At 45.4% G+C, this 26,696-nt stretch overlaps 1 protein-coding gene across 8 annotated transcripts in view; it reads right to left on the reverse strand.

The window, feature by feature from the left end:
* TEAD1 (TEA domain transcription factor 1) overlaps positions 1 to 26,696 on the reverse strand; it is a 274,411-nt gene that overhangs the window by 55,336 nt on the left and 192,379 nt on the right. For 4 of the 8 annotated variants that reach the window (XM_047776264.1, XM_047776265.1, XM_047776259.1 and 1 more), the window contains 8 exons: positions 20,514 to 20,578; positions 18,031 to 18,093; positions 17,879 to 17,941; positions 4,421 to 4,432; positions 3,467 to 3,601; positions 2,103 to 2,149; positions 1,170 to 1,231; positions 80 to 204 (listed from right to left, as the gene is read on the reverse strand). In XM_047776264.1, the coding sequence (XP_047632220.1) occupies positions 80 to 204; positions 1,170 to 1,231; positions 2,103 to 2,149; positions 3,467 to 3,601; positions 4,421 to 4,432; positions 17,879 to 17,941; positions 18,031 to 18,093; positions 20,514 to 20,578 (572 nt within the window). The remainder of the gene's footprint in view (positions 1 to 79; positions 205 to 1,169; positions 1,232 to 2,102; positions 2,150 to 3,466; positions 3,602 to 4,420; positions 4,433 to 17,878; positions 17,942 to 18,030; positions 18,094 to 20,513; positions 20,579 to 26,696) is intronic. The other 4 variants (XM_047776266.1, XM_047776262.1, XM_047776260.1 and 1 more) reach the window with 3 other exon arrangements.

Genomic DNA, 26,696 nt, shown 5'->3' on the forward strand with positions numbered 1-26,696 from the left:
CAGGCTACTCATCAGGCCCAAGGGCAGGGGAAGAGGAGCAAATCTTGGGTTCAAGACACACCTCTCTGAGCACACTCACCGAGTCCGGGTCTCGCTGCTGTTCGAGGAAAGCTGAGAATTCCACCAGGCGAAGTTTGGTTGTGCCAATGGAGCGGCCCTGCCAGGCTGGGACCGAGGGAGCTGGGGCTGACGCTGGCTCAAACCCTGAAAGACCAATCCATCATCACCTTAAACCTGGCTGCTTGCCTCCCCTCGGACCCAGGCTAACCTTGGGGCAGAGCCCTACAAAACAGATGACTCAGGAGGAAAGGCCAATAGGCCCCTCTGCCAGAGTCCAGCAGTGCCAGGCATGGTAGGTTCTGGCCACGGAACCCAGAGGTGTGGCCAGCCAGAGAAGCACAACGCACATGGCTCCCCATAAGGCTGGCCCGGCTCAGGTCAAGGGCCGTGGTATGAGGACACCTAGTCCTCAGCCAAGGGGCTTTGCTGGGGACCTCAGCAAGGGTGATGGAAGAGAGGAAGTGGCGGCTGGCAGAGACCTCCTGTGAGACAGGGATGCGTGGGCAGTCCTTGGGCTCGTCCCTCTCCCTTCCAAAGGCTGCAGCCACCAGTGCTGCAGAAGTCCTCTTGGAACATTCCATGGTACTGGAGCAGAGGGCCGCATGTGATTGCACTGCAGTCTGGGGGGTCTTTGATGAAGAGAGTCCCACTGAGTCTGTTCACGTGCGTGGTAGGAGGCGGGCTGGCCAGGTGTGTGTTTTCTAGTTGGGCTTCCCTGTAAGCATTCCTTTAAAGAACAGTACTAGGAACTGAAATATACTTATCTAAGAAAGGGTGAAAAAAGGGGTGAATCTTCCCTCCAGATTGAGATTGCCCAATGTGGCCTGTTTATGATGGGGAAGGAACTATAGCCACTTCCCTTTCTGAGGGTGACCCAGGTCCTGAGTGAAAGTCATCAGGCTTCCTGTTTCTCTAAAACCCATGAGAAGAGCTCCTGGGAGAGGACTGAGAGGAATCAGGGCCTGGGAGGGGACACCCCTATGACTCCCCTGAGCTCTGGGTGCATTCTGCCCTAAGGAGGGTGGTGGGAAGACAGGGGCACCCAAGGCTCTGCAAGTAGGGGTATGTGTGGCTGTGGGACAGGGCCCAAGGGTCCTGCAGAGACTCACCTGGAATGGGGGCCGTGACCGCCGGCTGGATGGGGTAGGCCTGCTGCACGAAGGGCTTGACGCTGGAGATAGGATGGAGAGAGTCAAAAACCACGGAGGAGTGGCAGCTACTTCCCAGGCCTGGCCCTACCCTTCCAGGGCTGGGGCCTCACCTGGGGTCCTCCCCACTGTTGGGTTTCCTGCCTGCAGGTGATTCACAGCCCAGTAGAGCGCTGCCAAGACAGACAGTTACACTGTTCAACTGCGAGGGCGCTGGGGACCAAACCACCAAGCCTCATGCCAATTCAATGGGACCAGCTGGACCGGTCAGCCCAACTCCACATGCTGTGATAGGCTATGTATGAACCATTCTTCTTGTCCCTGCAGAGACTGAGGTCAAGCGGTCACCATTTCCAGGCAAGGCTGGGGACGTGTCTCAGGCTCTCCTTTTCTAGCTAAATAGCTCCAGTTCTTTTGAGAATACTCAGGCAGGATTTCCATTCAGCTTCTATCCCCAGACAGCCCTTACCTTCCAGCTTACTGAGCTTGCTTCCCTGGCCTACCAGGCATCAGCAGGATTTCCTATGAGCTGCTCCCACCACAGGGAGGGCCAGAATAAAATGGGCTGTAGGATTACCTCTGCTGCCCTCTCTAGAAGGACCCCAGGCTCTGCCTCCAAGGCCTTGAAGGGACGGAGACCCTCCACCTGTTGCTAGCTGCATGCCTACTAGTACTTAAAATGGGAGTGAGGTGTTTACAGGTCTCCTGGATTTGCACAGTCTCTTTGCTGCTACTGCCTCAGCAGACAACAGTGGGGGATGACGTTGGTGATCTCAGGTTCAATCTCTTCACCTCCCAGCCCCCACGTGGTCTGGGGCCAGAAAACCTCAACCTGGGGTGGGATGGGCTGTGACCAGCCCCTTGCTGGCAGTGTTGGCCCCTCCTCAGACTTACTCTTGTGAGGATCCAGGCTGCCCTGTCTGTATCATTCCCGGCCAGAACTGGAAGGCAAAAGGCAAAAAGCTTCAGGGTTATGAGTTCACCTCAAAGCACTGTTCAGGACGTCTATGCACTGCAATCCCTGCTAAAGATAGTGGGTTCGGATCATCCACCAGCTGCAAAGTGGCTTTCCCTAAATGCAGATACATTGGCTGCTGTGCACAAGATGGCAACCTGCAGCTTGCTTTAGCTCACCTGCCGGAAAACCTCCTTGAGGGTAGGGACCAGGCGGCAGCTTTTCAGTGTTCTTCTAACTTCCAAAAGAAATCTGGGTGCATGGCAGAGGAAACCTGGAAACACTCATCTTTCTCTTCCTCCCTCCATTGTGAAAAGCTTCCTGTCTATCACTCTGCCTCCACAGCTCAAAGCAGGGGGAGAGGACAAGGCTTGGTTCTGCCCAGGAGCTCTGGACAGCAACACACACACCTCCTAGGCTGCCTGCTTGCCTGCCTGCTGAAGATGCAATATGATATAAAGGGAGCCAGGCAGCCCTGGCATGGCTATCCATGTGATTAAGATCAAGTTATCTCAACTCCTATTTTGTTACTAATTAACTTCAGTTTTCTCATCTGTAAAATGGCAATAATGGTTAAGAAGCATTTAAGATTAAGATGAGGATTAAATGAGATCATAACATTAAGCCAGCTTCTCAGCCTGTGGCAGCTGTGCAATGAAAACAGTACTAGTATACATTTGTCCCTTGAGAGGTTAGTTGCCATAAAGCAACCCTAAGGACACAGGAACAGAGACCAAGGGGCAGAAAAAAGAGCCAGAGGGGCAGATCACAACCTGGAAGGGTGCCATAAAAATGATACTAAACTGCATGCCTCAGGGACTAAAACCCCCTCCCTCTCCCTCTCTTCCTCTCCCCAGCTCCCTGCTTTCTTCCACTACTTTTTTTTTGTCTTTTTGTCTTTTTTTAGGGCCACACTGTGGTATGTGGAGGTTCCCAGGCTAGGGGTTGAATGGGAGCTGTAGCCACCAGCCTACACCATAGCCACAGCAATGCAGGATCCGAGATGTATCTGCAACCTACGCCACAGCTCAGGGCAACGCCAGATCCTTAACCCACTGAGTAAGGCCAGGGATTGAACCCGTGTCCGTCTGGATACTACTCGGGTTCGTTAACCACTGAGCCATGATGGGAACTCCCGCTTTCTTTCATCATTTTGCACCCAGCATCCGTGTATCCCAAGGTGGCCTTTCCCCTCTCTTACACCTGAGCCAATCAACAAGTGCCAGGTGGATGGCTTGATGCTCGGCCTCTTGGACTCCATGTGCCCAGGGGCCATCATTATTGGCTCCAGCCTGTGACTTACCCCCGGCGCCCCTGGGAAGGTGGGGCGTGGAATCCCGGGCAGCCCCAGCTTGTTGTGAATGGCAGTGGCCGAGACGATCTGGGCTGATGACATGGCGGCCATGTGCTGCAGGGCCTTATCCTTCGCAGTCTGATCCTTGAAGGTGACAGCGACACACAGACTTAATACACAATGCATGGCTACTGGGCAGCTTAAACAGGCACAGCCACGAGCACATGGACTAAAATACGGAGCCACAAAAGAGGCCGGAAAAGCAAACATGCACGGATAAATAAACACAGCCAGAAGGCTAAAACACACTCAACCTACCGTTTAACTCTGAACATTTACTGAGTACACCCAGTGGCAAGGTTTTAAAAAAAATTTTTTTTTAATCCATTTTCCAACAGAATGGGAAGCCTCTGAGAAGAGTGGACAATGTATTTATTTTTCCAGCTTCCGAAAGGAGAGGCCCCCTATTACTTAACATACTCGAGGAAAGGAAAAAAAAAAAAAAAAAGGCCCTGCTTTCAAGCACACAGATGGGAGGAGGGGTGAGAAAAGAGGCGTGGTGGTGGGTCTGGAGTAGGTCGCTGGTAGAACTCGAGGAGGCCCAGCCCTGTGCGCTGTCTAGGGCTACAGTCTCAGGAGCCACTGAAGTCATGCGCAGCCCGGGAGCCCTGCAGACACGTGGTGAGGAGGCTCAGAAGCAGTGGGGGGGGGCGATGACGGAAGGGACAAGCAGCATGCTGGCGGGGGGGTGGGGCATGCTTTCTCAGGTATCTCCGACTGTGCTGAGGGCTAGATGGGTTCTTTCTATAGCCAAGGACACAGGGGACACTACTGGGGACGTGGGTTCTCCTTCTCCTAAATGGGTCTTTTCTAGAAGAGCCAAGGCTGATAACACAAAGCTAGCCAAAAAGTCTGCCAAGCACAGCTAAAGTACAGAATACTAAATTCGGTGAAAATACTTACCATGCTTGTTACCTGGATACAACAATAAACAATTTGTTAAAAGGATTGCGTACAAAGGCAGGGTTATTTTTCTTCTTAGTTAAAAAATACATAATGTATACAAACACATGATACTTGGGTACAATAAAATGTGCAGGAGTGTGCGGGGGTTTTTTGGGTTGTTATTTTTCCCCCACATTTTAGGATAAATATGTGACCCAGATAACTCTCCAGAAGGGCAATGACCAACAACCCCAACTCCCAACTCCTTTGAGCTGGTTCTGTCACTTCCCCAGTACAGATGGAGAAACGGTCAGAGCCCTGGTGTGGAACAAGCCTTGATGGAGCAGGCAGGGATTCACGTTCAGTAAACATGTCGAGGTTCCTGGCTGAGCGCAGGTCTATACAATCTACACCAGGCCCAGAATCCAGCAAAGCAGAGGCAAAAGGGTGACATCAAAGGAAAAAGAGCCCTCTCCACAGTTGCCATTCAGAGTTGACAGTGAGTGAAGGTGAAGGGAAGCTTCAGGCTAAGACACCAGTACCAGCTAAGAGGTGGCCTCCTTGTTTGTAGATTTACCCAAAGGTGATGAATAAACATGCTGAGGTGCCAAAGGCAAGGTCAAAAGGAATGGGAAAAACCTACAAGCACTAGAGGGGTTCTAAGGAACATCAATCTGGTGCACCCAAGGTACAGACACTACTTTGCCCCATAACTTGCAGAAACACCATGTGAATTTACAAGAAGCTTGCATTAATCCTTGAAAAAAGAGCCTACCCCTTACATCAAATGTTTTATTTCATACGATTCTCTGGCTCTCCACCAAAAAAATAACGAGCCTCATCTAACAGCTATTCAGGGATACACATAGTCATTAAGAGGATCTGTAAGGGCGTGTGCTATAGCTGAATGACACCACGAGGGCCCCGGATGCCTGCAGATTGCTGGCCTCCAGTGACTAAAGTGCTGCCTTTGCTGCCACTGGTCAGACGGCATTTAGAACTGAAGCTCCATTTGCGAATCTGCTGAATGTTCTAAACTAAGGCTAGCTTCTTCTGGTAACTGTTTTTTAAAGACCCAAAATATTTCGGACATGGAAATGCCAGAAAAAAAGACACATTTTGAAGTCAGTGGAATTTTATGATTAAACAGACTATGTGTGTGTACAAACGCCCTCCAGCCAAACTAAGCCTCATGCCTGTAGGGTCTCAGTGCTCTTCAGTCTACCCTTAGCTGGTCTGGTGTTCCACCTGCCACCTGCCCTGCCATCCCCTCAGAGGGTGATCCGGGTATAATGAACAGAAAATCTGGCTCAGTCTCACTTTTTCTTCCCTGTCAAGAGCAACTTGACATTAATACAAGCTTGTGGGTTTCTCTGCACCGGTCATTTTTGACGCTAGTTCCCAAGCCATTTAACCCCTCATAAGAGGTTATCAACACCCTCAAGGTGATTTCTGAAACTGAAGGAAGGGTAGAGATATAACGACAGGTTCCTTCCCCAACCAGCTACAAGCCATACAACCTCTTCAGGGCCCAGGTTCGGGGAGCCAAGAAATTGGCAGCCCAGGCTTCTTGCCTGCCTGGCCGATGCACACTCTGAGGAATAACTATAAAAGAGCTGTGGGCTTGGCTCTATTCCTAAAGTATGTTATGAGGCCTCCCTCAGACCTGAGAGTTCTGTGTTTATGAAATGCTGATGACAGAGGCAGGTCTGCTCACCCAAATACAGAGTGCGATTGTGCACACTTGGGTGGAGTGACCAGGAATCACTAAGTCCAGGTCCGAAGGGAAATAAGTCCCTACCTCTCCATAATCCACTTATTCTATTAGAGCTGCTTGAGATGCTTCCCTCTGCTAGGCTGATTGAAGGGTTCTTCAAAACATTCACGGAAGTTTGATACTTTCCTTTTTTAACAATCAGTCAATGAGGGAAGGAGAAAAGTCACCACCTATGCTGTTTATGTTACACAGCTTCATACACACAGCATTAGAACATGGTCTTTTTCTTTTGTTAAATAAAGCCAGGTTTGACTCTCTTATTACTTGGCATTCTACCAGGTACCGAAATGAAAACAGAAGTTCAAGGGCAGTAGAGCAAATCCCTTGCTTCTATCACACCAACTTGCTCTATGCCAATAAAAAGCATACCTGCTGGGGAGTCTGGAGACCTGGTTCCAAACTGCCCTCCACCTGACATTAACGACTGTATTACATTGGGCAAATCACTTAACACTCTAATTTTCTTCATCTACAAGGGGAAAAGTTGCACTTTATTCTTTAAAGGTCTTCCAGTCCTAAAAGCATTTGTACCTATGAGTTTGAGTTCCATCATAATCAAATACATCTTAATACCTACAGCCAGAAAAACCACTAGTGAAAACATAGCAGGATGTTAAAATCTGGGCAGCTCTTGGTCGCCTGTCCTAATAGAGAGAAAGCCAAGTGCAGAGAGGAAATTTTATCTCAAGTAGAGGTTCTTTCTGCACTTGACCTACCTATTTGAGAATAGGCAATTTTCTACAAATGGACTAAAATATCTATACCAGTGATTTCCTACTTTTTGTAGTGGAGACACTCATTTAATATCATAACATCTCCCCTGTATCAACGATATACACTGGAAAATTAAGATGATTAAAATTTTTTTTTTGTTTAAAATCTAAAGTAACCATGCAGATAATAAGCACCACCAGGGATATCTTGAAATCAGAACTGAGAGCTTGGTTGTAGACCTACGTACTCTGAAATGACATGACAGAAAGACACCGAGCTGAAAGATTTCAATGGAAGCATTGTCATTTTCAGCCGAGAAATACATGCCTGGCTTTGAAGAAATTATAACTCTCAGTGTCAGACCTGAGTAGATTGCTTTTCTGTGTCATTCTAGTGGAATATCCTGGACTTTTAAACATTCCACTCCATCATCACCACTCACCCCCAAAATAGAGGGGTGGCGGGGGTTGCTAATACATCCAAACAACGGTTAGCTGAAGTGAAGTCAAAAATGTATGATACACTTGTACAGCACATTAATTTTATTCTATGATGTTTTCACACTAACATTTCTGAGATGTGGAGATTTATAGAGAAACACTGTTTTATCTTGAGAAACTGTTACTGTCTATACTGAGCTATTATCTATGAGGTCTTAGATTGCAGGAAATACTCTTGAGTGTCTGCACATGCACATGAGCACGCGAGAGGAAAAAATTGCACTGACTCCTTTTTACTGATCTTAAGCCCCTCTAGCCCTAAGATGACAAAGAATGAGGCCACGGCATACTGAAGTGGGGAAAGAAAAGGCAAATCTCCCTTTTTCGAACAAACCCTAACTGAAGCCCACCACCTGGAAAGTGGAAATATTTATGGCGCAGGAAACACGGGTCTAAGACTGTTGATGGAGTGCTAAGAACACACGGCCCTTATGACCTGAGCATGAGGGCAGATGAAGCCCTCCAACGTGGGGTGCACGTCTCCTTTGGCTCTCCCTCTGCCCAATTCCTGGCATACAATGCTGTCAACAGGCTTCCCACCTCGGCCGCCTGGGGTCCAGCGGGCTGTGGCACTGTAAACTCCTCAGCCTGCAGTCTTTCAAACTGAAGTAAACAGGTTTTCATAATTCATGAAGCAGAGCAAGGCTGCCACTACGTTTCTGGGTTCAGCAGACTGCCTCCTTCTTCTGTACACAGGGTTTGGAAAATGTTTTCATGCAATATCCATGACAGGAAGGCAGCCTATCACAGACGCACATGGCTAGCGTGGCGTGCTCCTCAAACTAACTACAAGGACATGTTATGAATCATTCTCTGGAGAGTTTTGGGACCCTTGTCCCTGCTCTGTCTCCCCAGTTTTTGATTATTCTGGGGTATTGGTTATCTCATAATTTTTAGGCATTAACCATAAACAAATTTTAAGGATAATAAAAAAGGGTACATGCTTGCACATACATTATAGTGGCCAGGCATGAAATGTGAATGAACAGCACATTAATCAATCTATTCCTGCTTATTCAGAGGCCATTATTTCAGAATTTAAAGACTCCAATCTAGTTTATTCATATGGAAGTCCACCAATACCTCAGGAAAAATAAGTCTTAAAAAAAAAAAAAAAAAAGACCATGGATTCTAAACTCTTCACAGCTCCTAAGTGTTTTACTCCAAATATACCTCTCTCAGCAATATATATAGTGCATGAGAGGAAAGATAGCAATTCCCTTGCAAAATCGCTTTTGCAGAAAAAGACAAAAACACAGAATACTTTCCTAAGGAGTAATTTTGCAGATGTTGTTTCTAATCTCGCACTATGTGGATTCACATGACCCCGACAATTATGAGCAGTAGCCCCTGAGTAGATAAACATCACAAAAGTCTATGATGGTTTTGGAGAAAGGATGGAGGGCACTTGAATTTTTCTAGCCATGATCTCTAATTTGCTTTTTATTAGAGAAAGCAGGAGTAAATACAAAAGGGCCTGTTTCAGTCAGGCAATGGCTAATACTGGAGAGAGAAGGCACATTCATACTTCTCCTGACTTGCCATGTAATGAGTAGCAATTAATTCATCTTATTGTATTTCCAAATGCCAAAGGCTCCATTCACATCAAAGAAAACATTTTCAAGGCTTTTACCATTGTCCATTTTTAAATGGACTGGGCTATATTTAGTATTTGATAACTGTCAATCATGTTTCCTTTAATTCTGATGTGAGGTGCAACATCATAAAGGATTGCAAAGAAGGATCCAGGTGATTTGTAGGGGTGTTGGATGACCCTTTTTACCAGGAAGCCTGGCATTTAGGTCAGTTAATGCCAGGTCTGTGTGTAGGGGAAAAGGCACCCTTCTGATCCTAGCCCCTTTCCCCTGGGAGGTGACAGCAACAGGCAGGAAACAAATCTCCCCTGAAAAATCAGAGTACCAGCTCCCACCACTCATATTCTCTGTTTAATTCAAATAGGCAGAAAGGAAATAGGGCTTGGTTGAGAGAATTACGGCCAAACCACATGGAACGGGGGCAATGAGCTGGCATCCTTGACCAGCAGGCCCTCTGTACAAAGGCAGTGTGATATCACGTGAACTGCTTGGGCTGTGGAGGAGGACAGCCTTGGGATCCAATTCAGACTTGTGACCCTGGGTGAGCCCCTTGGTCATTTCCAGACTCTGCATCCTCATTTGCAAAGTGAGGACAACATGTCCACCTCTGGACGTGCTTTGTGAATTGCTTCACTCAGAGCACACATTGCCTGCAGCTGTGCCACTGGGTGGACTTGCAGTCTACACAGCACACGTGACCGACCATCCAGGCTCAAGTCTGCTCGAGACCAGAAATGCTAAGGCGCCCTGGTCCTGAGTCCATAATCTCTGGGCTCAATGTGACTCTCGGGCACTGGGTATACTGGATGTCAGGTAACGATGGAATTTCTCTAGGAAGGGACAAAAACGTAGAGGGAGGCTGTTTCTGTTGCCCTTAAAGAGCAAATCCAGAGCTGGCTCAGTTCACATAGAAAAGTAAATGTATTCACCCCTCCAGTTTACACTGTAAGCTCTGCATCATTGCACCGCTGATGAGAGGTTCTAATTCCATCACATCCAAGCACAAGAAACTAACCGTCTCCAGTCTTGGTTTTAACCCAGTTAAATTAAAAACAAGGTAATGAAAATATCGTTGAGGAGAGAGGGTACACGTCATGAATACAAAAGAACCCCCTGAAGATTGGGAGATGCCAGGAAAGGCGGTGTATCATTTCCCAAATCCTGCGACAAGGCCAACCGCCCTGGTGCTGGCCCGGAGACAAAGGAGGTGGTTGTTTCAGGCTTCTTTTGCCTTGTGTACTGCTGACAGCCAACGCTTGAAGGAGCAAAGTGGCTCAGAGGGCCGAGGGGAGCATCACTGGATGAAGTGAAGCATGTCTTTCTTGTGGACAGGCCCATTTCTGGATGGAATCAGGGGTGACACAGCCAGGATTCAGCAGTGTGGATGCAGCAAAGATTCAGCAAAGTTCCTGACCTCCTCAAGAGAATTAAATCAACAATTTGAACTTTAAGCTCTCTGCTTATTGGAAGGAATGGTAGATTGGAAAGAACGGCCTCTTCAGAAATCAAATCGCAAAGGCCACCAGGGTGAGAATGAAGAAAATGGCCCCGGGGAGCACATGGGGCTCATAAATTAGTCACCAACGACTGGACACAATCAGAGAAGCTCAGGCCTTTTTCTGCTCTACTGGGATGATGCAATGTCAGCAAGCACAGGCTTTTCTTCAATACACTCCAGAGCTTGACGTGAATCTATCTAGTGCCCAGGATGTATTCCTGCTGAGGTTAGGGCAGAATGAAGACTTCTTTTCCTCTCAGCACTGTCTGGAGTCATGCGCTCACTGAAACACACCCCAGACCTGAACCCAGAAGTGGCGTGGTCCACCTTCACAGGAAGATGAGGACAGTTCACTGTGCGGTGGCGGTTTGCAGAGCTCGGCTACAGCTCACCCAAGCCTTGGAAGGCAGCAAATAAAGGGCCGCCTTTCTGCTGCTCTCAGGGAAAGGAGGCCTCTGGGCAGAGACTGGACAACCTCTTAGGATAAACAAACATATAGAGACTCAGAACAGGAAACTCTAAGTGAGAACTCTGAGTAGCAAAGAAAAGACTGCTTAACACATGGAGAATACTTCTACCGTCTTTCTACATGCTGGGATAATACATCATTGGAACTTACAAAAAACAGTTAATGATCCTTTAATGAATTAATAATGAGAGAAATCATTCAGAGTAGAGAATCACTGTTAAGGTTGAAGGCCAGTCCTCAGACCAAACCACACAAACTCTCCTAAGATGGGCTGCTGTCTCTCACTACTCAATCGGAGATTCCAATGAGGGGCTACCCTGGGGCAAAGCAGGGGATGGAAGACAGTAAATGAAGCTGGTGTGGGTGACACTGCTGTAAATGCAGCTGGGGACACAGGTTCAAGGGAGACCTCTGAGTCAGCACCCTTGGAATTCCTCAATGCATGTTCCATAGACCTACAAGCCACCTGCACACTCCAATTACACAGACCCATCTTCTACTTTACAACTAGAAACAGGCACCAGGGCCAAATATGTGGTCCTTCTGTCACCAAGAAAGGACTCCCTTCTAGACCAGCAGTCATCACACTCTGACTTGTCTCTTAGACACTTTAGCCAAAAAGATGTAAAACCAAAGCCAAATCAAGAAACAAAAAAAACCCTGAAACTATACGTCTGATGTCCAAATTTCTGGCACTTTGGCCAGGAAGGCCTTGCACTTCTGATCCACTGCAGGGCTTCTGAATGTCACCTGTACTCTGCTGGCCCCTTCACCCCTTCTCCCTACTGCCCCAGTCTCTCTGCTCCTGGTTGTTGGTCTCCTCACACGACTACCTGACCTCTTCAACCATCCCCTAGTTTTTCTTGCCCCTTGCATCTCTCTCCTAGTGCTTTGCAGTCTGTGTCCAAGGCCTTCCCAAATGATTGGTCAAATCTATCCTAGCTCAAGCCAGGATAAACTGTAGAGGAAAAGTCTCATGTTGATGCCAACAACTTCAGCACAAATTCATAGTAGAATGAATTTAAAACTAGAATGGTTTTAGGATAAGGGCAAAGGGAGAAGAGACAGTTCTCAGCAGATGTGGTTTTCTCAGGGAAATATTAAATGGCAAGGAAAGCCCCTGATGGTGGAGGGGAGGGAGATGGAGATTGAGGTGCGTTGGGGAAGGAGAATGGGTAGACAAAATTGGAAAAAGAATAATGTTTTGCCATTTGCATTCCTTCACTGAAAAAAAAATTAAAGGAAATACAATGAGAATCATCATTTTTGCATACAACAAGTACAAACATGAAGGTTGACTATGTCATTCTTGATTAACTTTTGGTTCTATTTAAAATTGGCAACAAAAACTTCATAGTTAATCCTGATGTACAGGCTCATTTAACTGTCATTACTTTAAGAGAACTCAGCCTTTAAAAACCTAGGTTTTAAATGTTGCTAATGAAATATCGATGTATACTTTTCAGACTTAATAAGGACAGAACTTCTCTCTCTTTTTTTTGTTTTTTTAGGGCCGCACCCAGGCACATGGAGGTTCCCAGGCTAGGGGTCGAATTGGAGTTGTAGCCGCTGGCCTATGCCACAGCCACAGCCACACGGGATCCGAGCTGCATTCAGTGATCTACATCACAGCTCAGGCAATGCCGGATCCTTAACTCACTGAGGAGGCCAGGGATTGAACTCGCATCCTCATGGATACTAGTTGGGTTCATTAACCACTGAGCCACAATGGGAACTTCAGGACAGAACTTTTAAACATAATTTACACTTTAAAAACATGGAGGAAGAAAGAGTACACAGCAGTCAGAGTGTACTGGAGTGAGGAGCCAGCTGAGGATGATACCAAGGATGGGTTGGTGCCACAGAGTGGGGGCCCAGGGGTTGGGTGGTGATGGTGGTGGTGGCCAGCCCCTGGACTGGGCTCACACCTCTCTCCCTCCAGCTCCCATAGCAGCCCTAAAGTGGTCTTGCTCCCTCCCAGCTTTGCCTCATTCTCAGCTATCCTCTGAAAATGGTTGGAGGGATCTTTCTTTTTTTGTCTTTGTGCCTTTCCTAGGGCTGCTCCCACAGCATATAGAGGTTCCCAGGCTAGGGGTCTAATCAGAGCTGTAGCTGCTGGCCTACGTCAGAGCCACAGCAACACAGGATCCGAGCCGCATCTGCAACCTATACCACAGCTCACGGCAACATTGGACTCCTAACCCACTGAATGAGGCCAGGGATCGAATCCGAAACCTCATGGTTCCTAGTCGGATTCTTTAACCACTGCACCACAACAGGAACTCCTGGAGGGATCTTTCTGAAGTATAAATGTGAATGATCCCTGTGTGGTCCCCATGCCCCCAGATGCACCTCACTGCTCTGTGGGATGATTTGCTGCCTGTTTGGTTCCCCATCTCATCTCCCATCCCAGGCCTCCAGCCAGATGATGTCCTTCAAGGTTCCTTCTCTGTGGAAATTCTCTACCTTCTCTATGCTGAGCTCTAAGGCACCTCCTCCACAGGGCTTTCTTTAATTCTCCCGCACTCAACATTAATCATTCTTTTCACTGTGTGGTCTTTGCACTATTCTGTTAAATAGAGCCCCGGGAGTTCCCACTGTGGCTCAGCGGGTTGTGAACCTGTCTAGAATCCATGAGGATGCAGGTTTGATGCCTAGTCCCACTCATTGGACTAAGGATCTGGTACTGCTGTGAGCTGCAGTGTAGTCGCAGATGTGGCTCGGATCCTGAGTTGCTGTGACTGTGGTGCAGGCCAGCAGCTGCAGCTCTCATTAGACCCCCTAGCCTGGGAACTTCCATATGCCTCAAGCATAGCCCTAAAAAAAAAAAAAAAAAAAAAAAATTAAACAGAGCCTCCTATGTGGGGACAATGTACTGAAAATCTTGTATTTTCTACAAAATGTAGCCAAAAACAACAGAAAGAAGGAGTGATCCTCAGGAACAGAGACTCAAGTTATTGAAATGTATATGCCCAACATCTACTAAAGGATCTAGAACACACGGATTCTCAATGGAAAGTTACTGAATTCAGGAATCATTTCTGCACTTTTAAAGTTCAAATCTACATAGAAATCATAAGTTCTTATTAAAAATAATTTTTTTAACAAAAATTAAACTCTACACATTCGGAGGTGACTTGGCTCACACACAAGCAATGTAAGAAACACTGCACTTAGCAGAAGTATAAAGCTGACCTTTGAAACTTATCCTAACAGAATTTCAGGAGCGTGACTTCTGCAGCTAGGATGACTCATCTGTTACCGTGACAGGAGAATAACCACTCTCTCTGGAGTCTGTTTACTTCAGAAGCATTAGGCAGAATAGGCTATGGAACGTAGAAAACATGGGCTTAAAAGAGGACCCCTGACCTGGCCTATAAAGGCTGGGCCGGGGGGGGGAGGGAGAGCTGAGAGGCGATCGTTTCCTCTTCCTTCTGCCTAAAGCAGTGTGGGTTTCCAAACCTTATACAACATAACCAGCCAAAGAGGCCACTGCTAAGGATGAGAGAGTCTAAGCTTTAATTAAAACAGCTTTTCCTCTTTTATGTATTGACATTTTCAAATAAGATTTCAATCTGAAATATGAGTCTCAATGCTTAAAAAAAAAAGGCTGAAAAACCACTAGCCTAAAGAATTCTACTAGAAGCGAATCCCCAGGAAGTGAAGAGAGGCTCAGAGGCTCAGAGCCAAGAGGGCCCCACAGGCTCCACACCTGGCACAGGCCCCAGGTGTGAGCAATTCACTCTTTCAAACTCAGAGGGAGGACAAGGAAATAAAGCTTGGCTTCAGTCTTCAGAGGAGGGCCACAGGCCTTTGTCCACTCTAGATTACAGAAATCCTTTGACTTCTGAGCATGTGGAGCAGTGGTGAGTAGCCCAGCTGGGGCAGGCATGGCAAGGACGATCCCTGAGAAGGTCAGTCAGTAGCCACCTCCTCCAGGAAGCCTTACTACATCCTCTCAGACAAAGCACAGCACCTCTTGTGAGTGCAGACACTTCCTGCCACCCCCACCCCTTGCCCAGAAGTTCTCTCTGTGGTCTGCTGGGATGACATCAACTTTCTGTAGTGAGTTTATCTCCTTAGCTAGTGTAGGAGGCCAAGAAGTCCAAGGCTATCAGCCTGACCCCACAAGGAATCCAGCGAGCATGCTCATCCCCGCCTCCCATGAATGTCAGTCTCCAGAGCTGAACAAGAAAGTGCAGATGGAGCGGTGAGATCTGCCCTTCCTACAAGGCTGACAGTCCTGAGCCTGGTAATGGCTAGGTGGGAAGGTACAGGAGAGCATCTTTAACCTAAATGCCCGCAGAAGGTGAAGGCAGCAGCATCTCTGCAGGCAGGTGACAGTCACCGTATTCTCCTCGACTATCTTTTAACTCCCTCTGAGGGGCGGCGCAGCCACTCTGTAGCCAGCACCACCTCAGCCCCTGAGTTACCGGCATCACAGCATTGATCCCTCAGCCCCTGAGTTACCGGCATCACAGCATTGATCGCAGTTTAAAAGTCCACACCTTGACCAAAGGCTCAATGTTAAAGAGTCATCTTAGTTCTAACGTGTGGGGGTTGAGGGGAGGCAGGGAAATAAGGGCTGCATGCCCAGCTCCAAGGGGAGTGAGGGCTTGTGACAGGTTACCCATACCGTTTTCTGATGTGAAACCTGCCGCCTGAAAACCACAGCAGCCTCCACTAGATGAAACCCGGTCTCAAAGAGCTCTGGTTTAGAATGCAGAAAGATCTGGGTTCAAATTCTGATTTCACCCATCCCTAAGCTGGGCGGCTTTGGGCGAGCCCTGGTTTCCTATGTATTATTCCTCACAATCTGAGGACCAGAACTCACTTTGCAGTGAGCTGACGCGGGAAAAGCCATAGGGGGCTTTGTGTGGCACGAACGCCAGGCTCCCATCCCCAGACTCTGCAGCACCGTCTCTAAGCAGCTCGTCCCCGGGATTCCCCGCACATTTAATTTTGGCTCTTTCTGCGAACACTTATCCCACAGTGCCCTATATTTCACATTCCCATTTCCACAGCCAGCTCTGTGAATAGGGGATTGGTTGTTAACTGCCCACCGTGATGATCGCCATGCCTGGAACACTCAACTGGTATTAGCTGATGGGAAGAACAAAGGCCTCCATTTTCCCCAGAATAATGAGGTAGGAAGGCAGGAAAGGAACTGTACGAAGACGGAGGTGGTTCTTGGAGCTGAAAGGCCAAGCCAGTTGCTACCCCACTGCCTCTGGTTCTGCCTCCGCCTCCTCTTGCCTGCCCCAGGAGAGAGTGGTCCAGGGTTGGCCGAGAGTAGGGAGCAGTTTTCTTTTTTTAAGCGCTAACACAAATACAACTGTGGATCGGTTTATCTGGGTATGTATAAGGTAAGGGTGAAATTGTTCCCACTGAGGAAGATTCTTTAAGTCACCAAGAGAGAAAGAGTGTTTGTGGAATCCCCTGGGCATCCCCTCTGACCGGGACAGTTTTATCCACCATTGACAGGGCTTCGGTCCAGGGCCGAGTGCCCTGGTGAGCATACAGGAACCACACAGTGCGGAAAAAGAGCAAGTCATAACATTGCAGATGGAAACACAGAATTGATGTCTGTCAACCTCTTTGTACATCATTAATCCGTTAGCTCAGAGAAACTAGAAACAGAGTGAGAACTTGAGCAAACACTGGGGTAGTTACATCCACATAGAGAGGACTGCATCTTTGGTTAAAAAGCAGGAGCTATGAAGTTATTTTAGTTTTCCAACTGCTCAGCCAGTGCAGCTAAAAGCCAGCCACCATCAGCCACACGTGCGAGCGAGCCAGCATGCCGCCCACTGCAGAGGGCACACCAAATGCTCCTTCCTGGTCACTAGTCCTATTCCACAGCCAGCCTTGTTTGCATAAAAAAGTTGGAGGACTTTGGGGAAGGGTCCCAGTGTTCACCACTCCAGGCTATGAAATTACATTTTGTTCTTTAGAACAAAAACACAAATTTACTTAATGTATAGGGAAAAAAAAAAATCAGAGCAGAACTATATACCATTTTTATTATAAAGCAAAGCCCTCCATGCAAACAATAATGTTTTTGCATTTCTAAAACTGGGCATCATGGGGGAAAAAAGTGATGCGCGCTTTAACATAAATTTTGGAAGGGGAGAAACTAGGGAGAACTTGCATTTTTAAATTGTCCACGGCTCTGAATTTTCTATGAAATATATTTTAAAAGACCAGAAAATGAAGCACATGTACCAAAAAATTAAACTCAAGAATAAACGGAATTGCAAAATAGATTTGATCAAGAACTTTCCCATCTCTAAGGTCTTTTTTTTTTTTTTTTAAAGACCTCATCTCAAATTTCTCTTTTAATTAACAGAGCCATACACTTAAAAGACACTATTAAGCAATGTGGAAGAAATCTGACAGACAATACTCTGTTGCAAGAACACATGAAAAAGATGTATTTTTCATAAGTATTCTTGAAAATACATCAAAAGCACGAGTTAAAACAATTTATAAATTTTTTAAAGTTATTTCATGGGGACCACTTGGAAATGATTCATTTATAATTACTCTATCAACTTTGCATCTCTTGGAATTCTTTTCCCTCTCCTAGGTCAGGGCTGCTTGGTAGATATTCAAAGGTTTTAAAAAAAAAATCATGTTTCTGTGCTGAAAAGTTATCAAGACCAGCTCTCTGCTGCATTTGCATTGTTATTAGGGACACACACACACACTCGTGCACACACACACACACACGCACACACACACTGAGCTTAATGTGAGGCTAGTACAGAAACAGAGAGATTAGACACAAAGAAATGTAAACAGCTCTCACATGCAGGAAACTAGGTTACCAGAATCCCAGCACCAGGCATTCACCAGTCACCATGGAAAACAGGAAGTGAGATGCATAGCAACCACAAGCCAAAAAGCAGGAAAGCGCATACCTTTAGCTTGGAATGAAAATCACGAGATTTCCTTCTGGCAAGAACCTGAATGTGACTAGACACCTGCAGGGTAGGGGAAGGGAGGAAAACAAAGGAAAAGCCTGTAACCATGGAGATGAAAAGCCCCCTACAACTGGGCAAGCCAGACGTACCTTAATGGCGGCTTGAATTTCTCGAACTTTCTTTCTTGCTAAGACCTGTATATGACTAGACACCTACATTGTTCGGGTTTATGAGGGGAAACAAAACAAAACAAAACAAAACAAAAAAAGGAAATCAAATATAAAATCGCTACTCCTTGGGAGGGTTTTGGGGTGGGGGGTGGGGGGGAGGTTATTTGCATCTCAACAAAGCTCTGCAGTTAGGAATACACAGTCCCAGCCAGACACCAAGCCCCCAGCGCTGCTCTAAGCTTTTCAGACTGGGTCATCACTGCAGTGACTGGATTCAGGATGAAAGTTGAATCTAATCTTAGTTTTCTCACCCGGGAGAAATCATGGGGCACGGGATGAGAGGGGGAGAGGGGGGTTGTTTCTTTATAAAATTAAAAAGGTGGGGGTAGAGGTAAATGGAAATATTTATAGCTTCTCAGTATCAGGAGGGAAAATCCCTTTTTCTCAATTTAGAAGAGACTATCCATAAATTAGCACATTCTGCAGAATCAAAAAGCTGAAGCTGTCGGTTGTATTCTGATCTCATTAAGAGCTCTGGATTCTGTAGCAAATGTTAAAATAATACTGACATGTAAATTAGATCTCAAAGAGAAATGGAAAGACCCAGTTAGCAGAGCTCTCCCCCCCCCCCCCTTATAAATATCTTTAATCCTTCCACTCTTTTGGGTATTGACTGGGCGCCAAGTGGATTTGCATATTATTACAAAGCGAAAAGTGTGAATACAGCCAGCCAGCCATCCTGTTAAAAATCTGGGTTGAAAAACCACACGGATTTGCTGAACAACAAATTCACATTGGAGAGGTATCACCAACTGCTGCCTAAAAACATCTCCAGGATGCCGGGGTGTAGAAACCAAGCCAAGCCCGGCTTCGGAAACACAATGATTCCACTGGGTAAACAAATTTGCATCTCTTTCAGCGAGACTTGGTTAAATTTAGAAGAGCGCCCCTGTCAGCGAAGGGGTTGGGCACATGACCAGAGCTCACAGACCAGCAGACAGCCCAGGTCCAGCACTTTCAGTATGTTGGGAATTAGATTTGTCTGTTTGGGAAAGTTAGACCCTATCATTTAGAAGTTCAGTAACTTGGACCATGAGGCCATTGCTTCATTTCAACCACTCGAGCAACCCTAAAGACAGGATTTATGATCATACATGATCCTCTTATCTCTAACTTTTAAGTTATTATTAAGTTTAAGTTATTTAAGTTATTATTATTTTTTTTTCCAATTTGCTTCTGGATTTTTTTTTTTAAGTACAGAGAAGCAGGAACTCCCCCATCCTCTTCACCCCTCCATCCGGCTCCTGCTTTTACTTGTTTTCACCCGAAATTTTGTTCTGATGTGATTCTCTGACTTGATGAGGGTCACAGTCTTGGGTGGGGGTTGGGGGGAACACCCCCCGAACTGACAGTGCCCTGCCTCTGAGCACTGGCGGGAGGCCACCTCCCTTTGTGCTGACTCAGCAGCAGGCTCCGGCTGGGATGCAGGGAGCATTCCTGGGGAAAAGCTCTCTCCCCCGTCATAAACACTCATGCAAACTACTCATCGCTGACCAGAGGACTGGAATCCGCTGCTCAGGCTTAATGAGACCACCGTGGAGCTCGCCTTTTGGCTTGATTATAGTTTTTAAAATTCATGCCAGATCAGTCAGCAGAGGTCAACATTAAAATAGATAACATTTTTTTTTTTTTCTGTGAAAAACTCACCCATAAGGTTGGTTTGATTTTTCCCCCCTTTCCATGACTTTTTCTGTTTTTGTTGTTGTTGTTGTTGTTAAACACTAAATTTTTTATTCATTCCAGTTCTGAACTGGGTCAAAGATTTGGGCTGCTCTACATTAGAAGGAACGAGAAGCACCAGAGCCCCGAGAGAGGGCAAAGGAAAATTCCTGACCCTGCTCTGCACAAAGGTATTTAAGTTGTAACTTCATTTCAGTCACAGCAGCTACTGACAAAAAGCCATAGCTTAAGGAGCAACAGTTCCCTGGACGCACATCATTCAGTCTTATATTCCAGCCAATACTCGTGGCTGCTAATGTTACTTTTTCATTGAAATGATGACTAATATGTAATTGTTCCAGGATTTTACAATGCGCAAAATCTCAAAATTTCATGACTTGCAAAGTACATCTGCACCTGCAGCTTTTGCAATGTTTGCAGACGCACAGTTTCGGAAAGAAATTTTAAGTTTTACAATACAGTACAGGAGCAGTTCATACACTGTCCTAAGCAGCGACACTTTCCCATATGTGTGTAGAAGGAACTCTGGACCACATAATAAAGGGTCACTGAAATGATGAACAGTGAAAACTGAGCCAATTTCAAACATCTATAACAGTGACGTCCTTACAGGGAACTCCAATTGGGGGCTCCTAGGAGCCAAAGCACAGACAGCCACTGCAGCCAAAATGCCCTTTTGGGCCATTCGCTGACATGCACAGTTTCCAGGCAGGTTATTTTACCTGTTTTCTGGTCCTCGTCTTCCCTGTCCTGAGTTTGATGTATCTGGCTATTAATTCATTCCTACCTGAAAGAAAGAATTTATAAGAAAGTAGGTTATTTGGGAGTTAAAAAAAAAATAAAAGCCTTTGAAAGCCAAGAAGAGAATTCGGAATCAAGAATTTTTAAGTTGCACCTGTAAGTTTATTAAAGTTAAAAAAAAATTAAAAGTACATTTTTCTTGGAGTTCCCGTTGTGGCTCAGTGGTTAACGAATCCGACCAGGAACCATGAGGTTTCGGGGTTCGATCCCTGGCCTCGCTCAGTGCTTAACCCAGTGTTGCCTTGAGCTGTGGTGCAGGTCGAAGATGTGGCTCGGATCCCTTGATGCTGTGGCTCTGGTGTAGGCTGGCGGCTACAGCTCTGCTTAGACCCCTAGCCTGGAAACCTCCATGTGCCGCAGCCCTAGAAAAGACAAAAAGACAAAAAAAAAAGTACATTTTTCTTGCAAAAAATATTGACTAGGAGAATTAGGAAAAGGGGAATTTAAATTATGAACTGCAATCAGCAATTGAGGAGAGAAATGTGTCTTTTTAAAATGTACCTTTGTGTTTGTTCCCATGCCTGTCCCTAAATGGATGGTCTCTCGTAGAGACAACAAATACAGGGATTAGTGTGGGGGTACATTGACCTGGTTCTGTTCTGGTCTTATTTTTCATATCCATTCCTTCTCACCCAGGTTTCTACTTATAGTTAACTCCAATTAGAGTCATTATAACCACAGGAGAATGGACGGCTTAAGGCCACAGAAACACAATGAAAAGAAGCTACAGTAGGAAAGCAGACCACCCTTACCCACAAAGGTAGTCACTACACCAGGAACAAACCGGGGTGGGGGGGACTGAACTTTTTCTAAGCTTTATGACCTCTAGGGAAGAGAAAATGCCTTAAAGTATAAACAAATACTTCCTTGTCCCTACTCCACCAGGAGACTGAGAAGTCTCAAACAGATAACCTGATTTTGAAGAACTATAAGGTAATGGGAAGAGTTCTGATTGTGGCTCAGTGGAAACAAATCTGACTAGCATCTATGGGGACAGGTTCAATCCCTGGCCTCACCCAGTGGGTTAAGGATCTGGCATTGCTGTGAGCTGTGGTGTAGGATGCAAATGCAGCTCAGATCCTGTGTTGCTATGGCTGTGGTGTAGGCCAGCAGCTGTAACTCCAATTCGACCCCTAGCCTGGGAACCTCCATATGCCACAAGTGTGGCTCTAAAAAGGCAAAAATAAATAAATAAATAAATAAATAAATAAATACATAAATAAATAAAATAATGGGAAAATATATCCCTGAAGCCAAGTGGGGAAATGTGTTACTAACACTACGTGAAATACAAATATACTCATATAGGTCCAAGCTGTTAATAAGAGTCATAACTGTAGAGCTAATGATCTCATCTGTGTTTGCTGTCTTACTTCTGCCACATACTGTACAGCTGAAGAGAACAAGAGATTTTTGTCTTATTCCTCAATGTCTCCCCAGCATGTATCACACTGCCAGGCACCCAGAAAGAATAAATGAGCAATTAACACGGCCTCTGATGAAAGAGAACAACCACATGTCCCAGACCTCCTCAGCAGGGTAAAGAATTGGCAGCCCTGGTAAGAGCGTCTTTATGGAACTCTTGCCTGAGAATTCTAAAAACTCACCCATTGCAGCATAGACTGTTCCCGCCATGATGGCTCTACTGCCTGTGTTGGGACCTGCCATCACTGGAAGGCAAGGGAATCGTGGAACCTTGAGGGTGGAAAGTACTTCTGAATCCCCTTTTCATGCTCCTAAAATTCTAAGTCCTAACATAAGCCAGCACTTGCAGAATTAAGGAAGCAGCCTATTCTATCTTAAAACTACTGAAGGATAAAAAGACCCTCCTTATTTTTGGTTTCCTACAACTTTCATCCCCAGATTCTTTTTGTTCCTCTTAACAACAACAAGCCTAGTCCCTTATGCACATGACTGCCTTTCAGATATTAATGACAGATTTCAGGTCCTCCTGCAGCTGTATGCAGGCTAAACCTCCCCGCCCCCCCGTTCCTTTGTTATCTGTGACAAGCTTTGGAACACTCCCACATCCATCCTGTGACCATCCTTTTGTCTATTTTCCTTTCATAGCATGGAGTCCAGAACTATAGTCACCTCCCTGGTTCTAAACTTTCCACCTTTGTTAATGCAGCCTAACACTGCACTAGATTTGAGGAGACCACAAAAAACTGTCAACTGATGGCAATTTGAACTCCTAGGTCTTTTTAGCAGCTACTCCTCAGAGACACCCCTACCCCCATTTCTGGTCTTTTCATGCATAGTTGGGATTTTCAGATGCAAATATTGAACGCTACATTTATTTCTACTGCATTTCATCCCATTAGATTAAGCCTATCATTCCAGCCTTTGAGTCTCAGATCCTGATTCTGTGACTGAACTTACCCTTTAACCGCAGGAAAAGGACCGCTAAATTCCCTTTGGAGTATTGCTTCTCTAAGCATTCTCTTTCAAACTTTTGAGAACTACCAATATCCCCTGTAGTATCATCGGATCTACTTCTCCATCTCTCAGATGGTTGTACAGATTTTGCAATTTGTCTCAAAGGCTGGCTGACAGCAGAGCCCAGCTAGGAGTGCCTAATTACCAGAAGCCAGACCTGAATGACAATGTCTGCAGAGGAGCCAAGCATCCTTCAGCTCAGGGCCTCACTGTGCACCCTGTTCAGGGCTGAGTGGCCAGGATGAAATAAATCCAGGACTCTGAATCACATGCAATTTCATCTGAAACTTGCCCAGATGGCAAAAACGTCTCCTGCCCCCACACGTGCTTATTTTCTATGAAAGCAGACAGAATAGCTTGATATGAGTGACATACAACCTATAGAACTAATTTTTAATTTCTTGTGGCATTTGGTTGAATGGATGAGATCAATACCTGGGTCAGTCACACCTAACTGAACACCTTGTGGTTTCTGCAATGGCATAAACAATGTAAACTCATACTCTGATTAAAAAGAATTAGTTCTGCAAGAGGCCCTCACTGAGCATCTACTCTGTGCCAAGCACTAAACTACATCATTTCACTGAAAGCTTGTCATGACTCTCATGTCCCAGTTCTTTCCACGAACAAGGTTACCTTTCAAAAGCCCGTGTTCTTTCTTTCATACCATGTTTCAAGCCATGAAGAGTAATTAACTTGATATTGCTCTGTGTTTCTTCTTGCCTCGCCATAAGGAATATCGAGGACTTGAAATATAAATTCAAATTCCACTAACACTAAGCATCAACCATGACCTCAAACCACAGTGTTAATCACTCTATTTTATATGAATTTTTTAATGATCATAGGGTGGCTTTGTGCACAGAAAACATTATTCATGTTCACTTGGTTTCAAAAATGTTTATTTCATTTGTTTAGTTATTTAAAAAAACAAACAAACTTAAATGCCCTAGTTCATCTTTAAGTTTTCAACTTGCACATCTTATAATTTTTATAATCACATTCAAAGGGACATTGGATTAAGGATTGGTCCATTTTACAAGTCTAATTAAACAAACTTCTTTAAGCATTTAAACTATGTATTTAATCTATGATTTATTCTCTAAAGACATTAGAATTGTTTAACTTACAAAACCTTCCCTTAAATGCTTAGAAACCTGCTAAGATCTCTTTAAGTGCTCCAATATTGCTTACAAATCTGGTTAAAGCTTCAAGCCTCCTCCAAATCAGGTCTAAATCAATTACTTCACTAAACATTTTAATTTGGAAATATAGGCTAATCTGTTATGTGAGCCAAATTATTTTACATAAATTACCTTAAGAACTTATGTGCATAAATCCTTTAAACAAAAAATATTAATATGGGAGTTCCCATTGTGGTGCAGTGGTTAACGAATCCGACTAGGATCCATAAGGTTGCGGGTTCGGTCCCTGCCCTTGCTCAGTGGGTTAACGATCCGGCGTTGCCGTGAACTGTGGTGTAGGTTGCAGACGCGGCTCAGATCCCGCGTTGCTGTGGCTCTGGTGTAGGCCGGTGGCTACAGCTCCGATTCGACCCCTAGCCTGGGAATCTCCATATGCCGCGGGAGCAGCCCAAGAAATAGCAAAAAGACAAAAAAAAAAAAATTAATATGATGGCTTTGATTCTATTAAAAACCTCTATATTCAATTCTAAATCTTCTTAGAATTATAATATGCTTAACCCTTTAAGGAAACAATTACCTTATTCCAAATGATTTTGGAATATCTTTTTGGGTACCTGGGGTTATATGTATTTTGCTAGGTTTAAAATGCATTTTTGTTAGCCTTGATAGGACGTTCTGAGCCCTATTTATAACTCTATAGCATGACCCTCCAAAAGGGGTGGATCCATATTAGTTCAAAGCCCTGGACTAAGGTACTAAGGTACAGAATTCTCCAACCAGGGTCGGGGAACTCAGGGGCATGAAATATCCCTGATGTAACCAGCAGTAGGGCTCTGGTCCATACAACTCAGCCTTGTTTTACAGCCATGAAGAATGTATTACAAGAGTTTCCGCCATGGCTCAGCAGAAACAAATCTGACTAGGATCCATGAGGACTCAGGTTCGATCCCTAGCCTCGCTCAGTGGGTTAAGGAACCAGCGTTGCCGTGGGCTGTGGTATAGGCTGGCAGCTGTAGCTCCGATTCAACCCCTTGCCTGGGAACCTCCGAATGCTGAGGGTGCGGCCCTAAAAAGACACACACACACACACACACACACACACACAAAAGGAATGTGTTAGAAATGTTAACACTCATTTCTCTAACTCTTCCCCCAAAAAACACACACATATACTCACGTGGTGGTGCTTGCTCTAGTAAACCTTACATTACAAAAATGACTTTCAACAACGTTAAATTTAAAGTTAATTATGGCATTGCTAAACTATTCCTACCATCAGGTGGGGATCATCTCCCCCCTTGCGGCTTACACGATGCCTAGATGCCATATCAGGGGTGGAAAGACAGCCCAGCCTACTGTCCACAGGAAGGATTTCACTGTCCAACACAAGCATTAAGATAGAGCAAATCAGTTCTATAGACAACAACTGAAAGAGGTTCTAGGAAAACACATGGGCAACTGGCCACAAAAAATTCCAAAAATCTAGAAAGCCTTTCCCAAAGTAATGGAATATAAACTAGGCTTTTAACGATAGATTACATTTTCTCCAACATTTTATTATAAGAGATTTCCAACATACAGAAAAAGTTGTTTACAGAAAGAACCTCACAGCGAACATTATGTACCCACTACCTAGATCCTACCAGTCTCCTTCTCTATATTTGCTTTATCACAGGTCCCTCCATCTATCCCTTCCTGTATCCATCCACCAAGCCATCTCATTTTGCTGTTGTTGTTGTTGCATTTCAAAATGAGTGCCAAGCATAACATCCCTAAACACTTCGGTGTCCATATCATCAACTAGAGTGATCAGACTGATTTTGATAGGCAGAATGGAGGGAGGGAGGTTGAAAACCCTTTCAGCCAGAGGAAGCAGAATTTTTAAAAAATACACACACACACACACACACAGTTTCCTGTGTATACGTATGGGAAAACTGGGGCTCTTGGGGCTGACCTTCAAGTTGCCTAAATCACTGCACACTCTCTCCTGAGCCCAGGAGTCTCCAGGTTCTACACTCACAGCGTCCATGATTCATCACCTTCATTCTTCTCTTATGTTACAGGTATTATTCTCCAATACCTGTAACAGCTTGTAGAGATGAGTGGCAATGTCACCCTTCACCACCAAGTGTCATTGCATTATAGCTTCGCTGGGGCTAACCAAGTCCTTTAAGATACACACCCTGTCGCTTCTTTATTTTATTTCTTTATTTGGCTGGCATGTGGAAGTTCCTGGGCCAGAGATTGAACCCACGCTGCAGCTGCAACCTGCACCAGAGCTGTGGCAGTGCCAGGTCCCTACCCGCTGTGCCACAAGGGAACTTTCACTCTATCACTTCTTTAAATCTGAGATGCTGGAGCTGCAGTTTCCCTTGCTTTTCCCACAAGCAAGAGGCAACAGCAAGGATAAACACAGCCTAAATGGTCACTTTTATACTAGGATCCTCACTGGGTGCTGTGATCCAGTTTTTATTTTCATTTTCCTGTCTCCTAAATAACATAACATAGCAGAAAGTG

This window comes from Phacochoerus africanus, chromosome 4 (assembly GCF_016906955.1).
Source record: "Phacochoerus africanus isolate WHEZ1 chromosome 4, ROS_Pafr_v1, whole genome shotgun sequence".
In the NCBI taxonomy this organism is placed as follows: domain Eukaryota; kingdom Metazoa; phylum Chordata; class Mammalia; order Artiodactyla; family Suidae; genus Phacochoerus; species Phacochoerus africanus.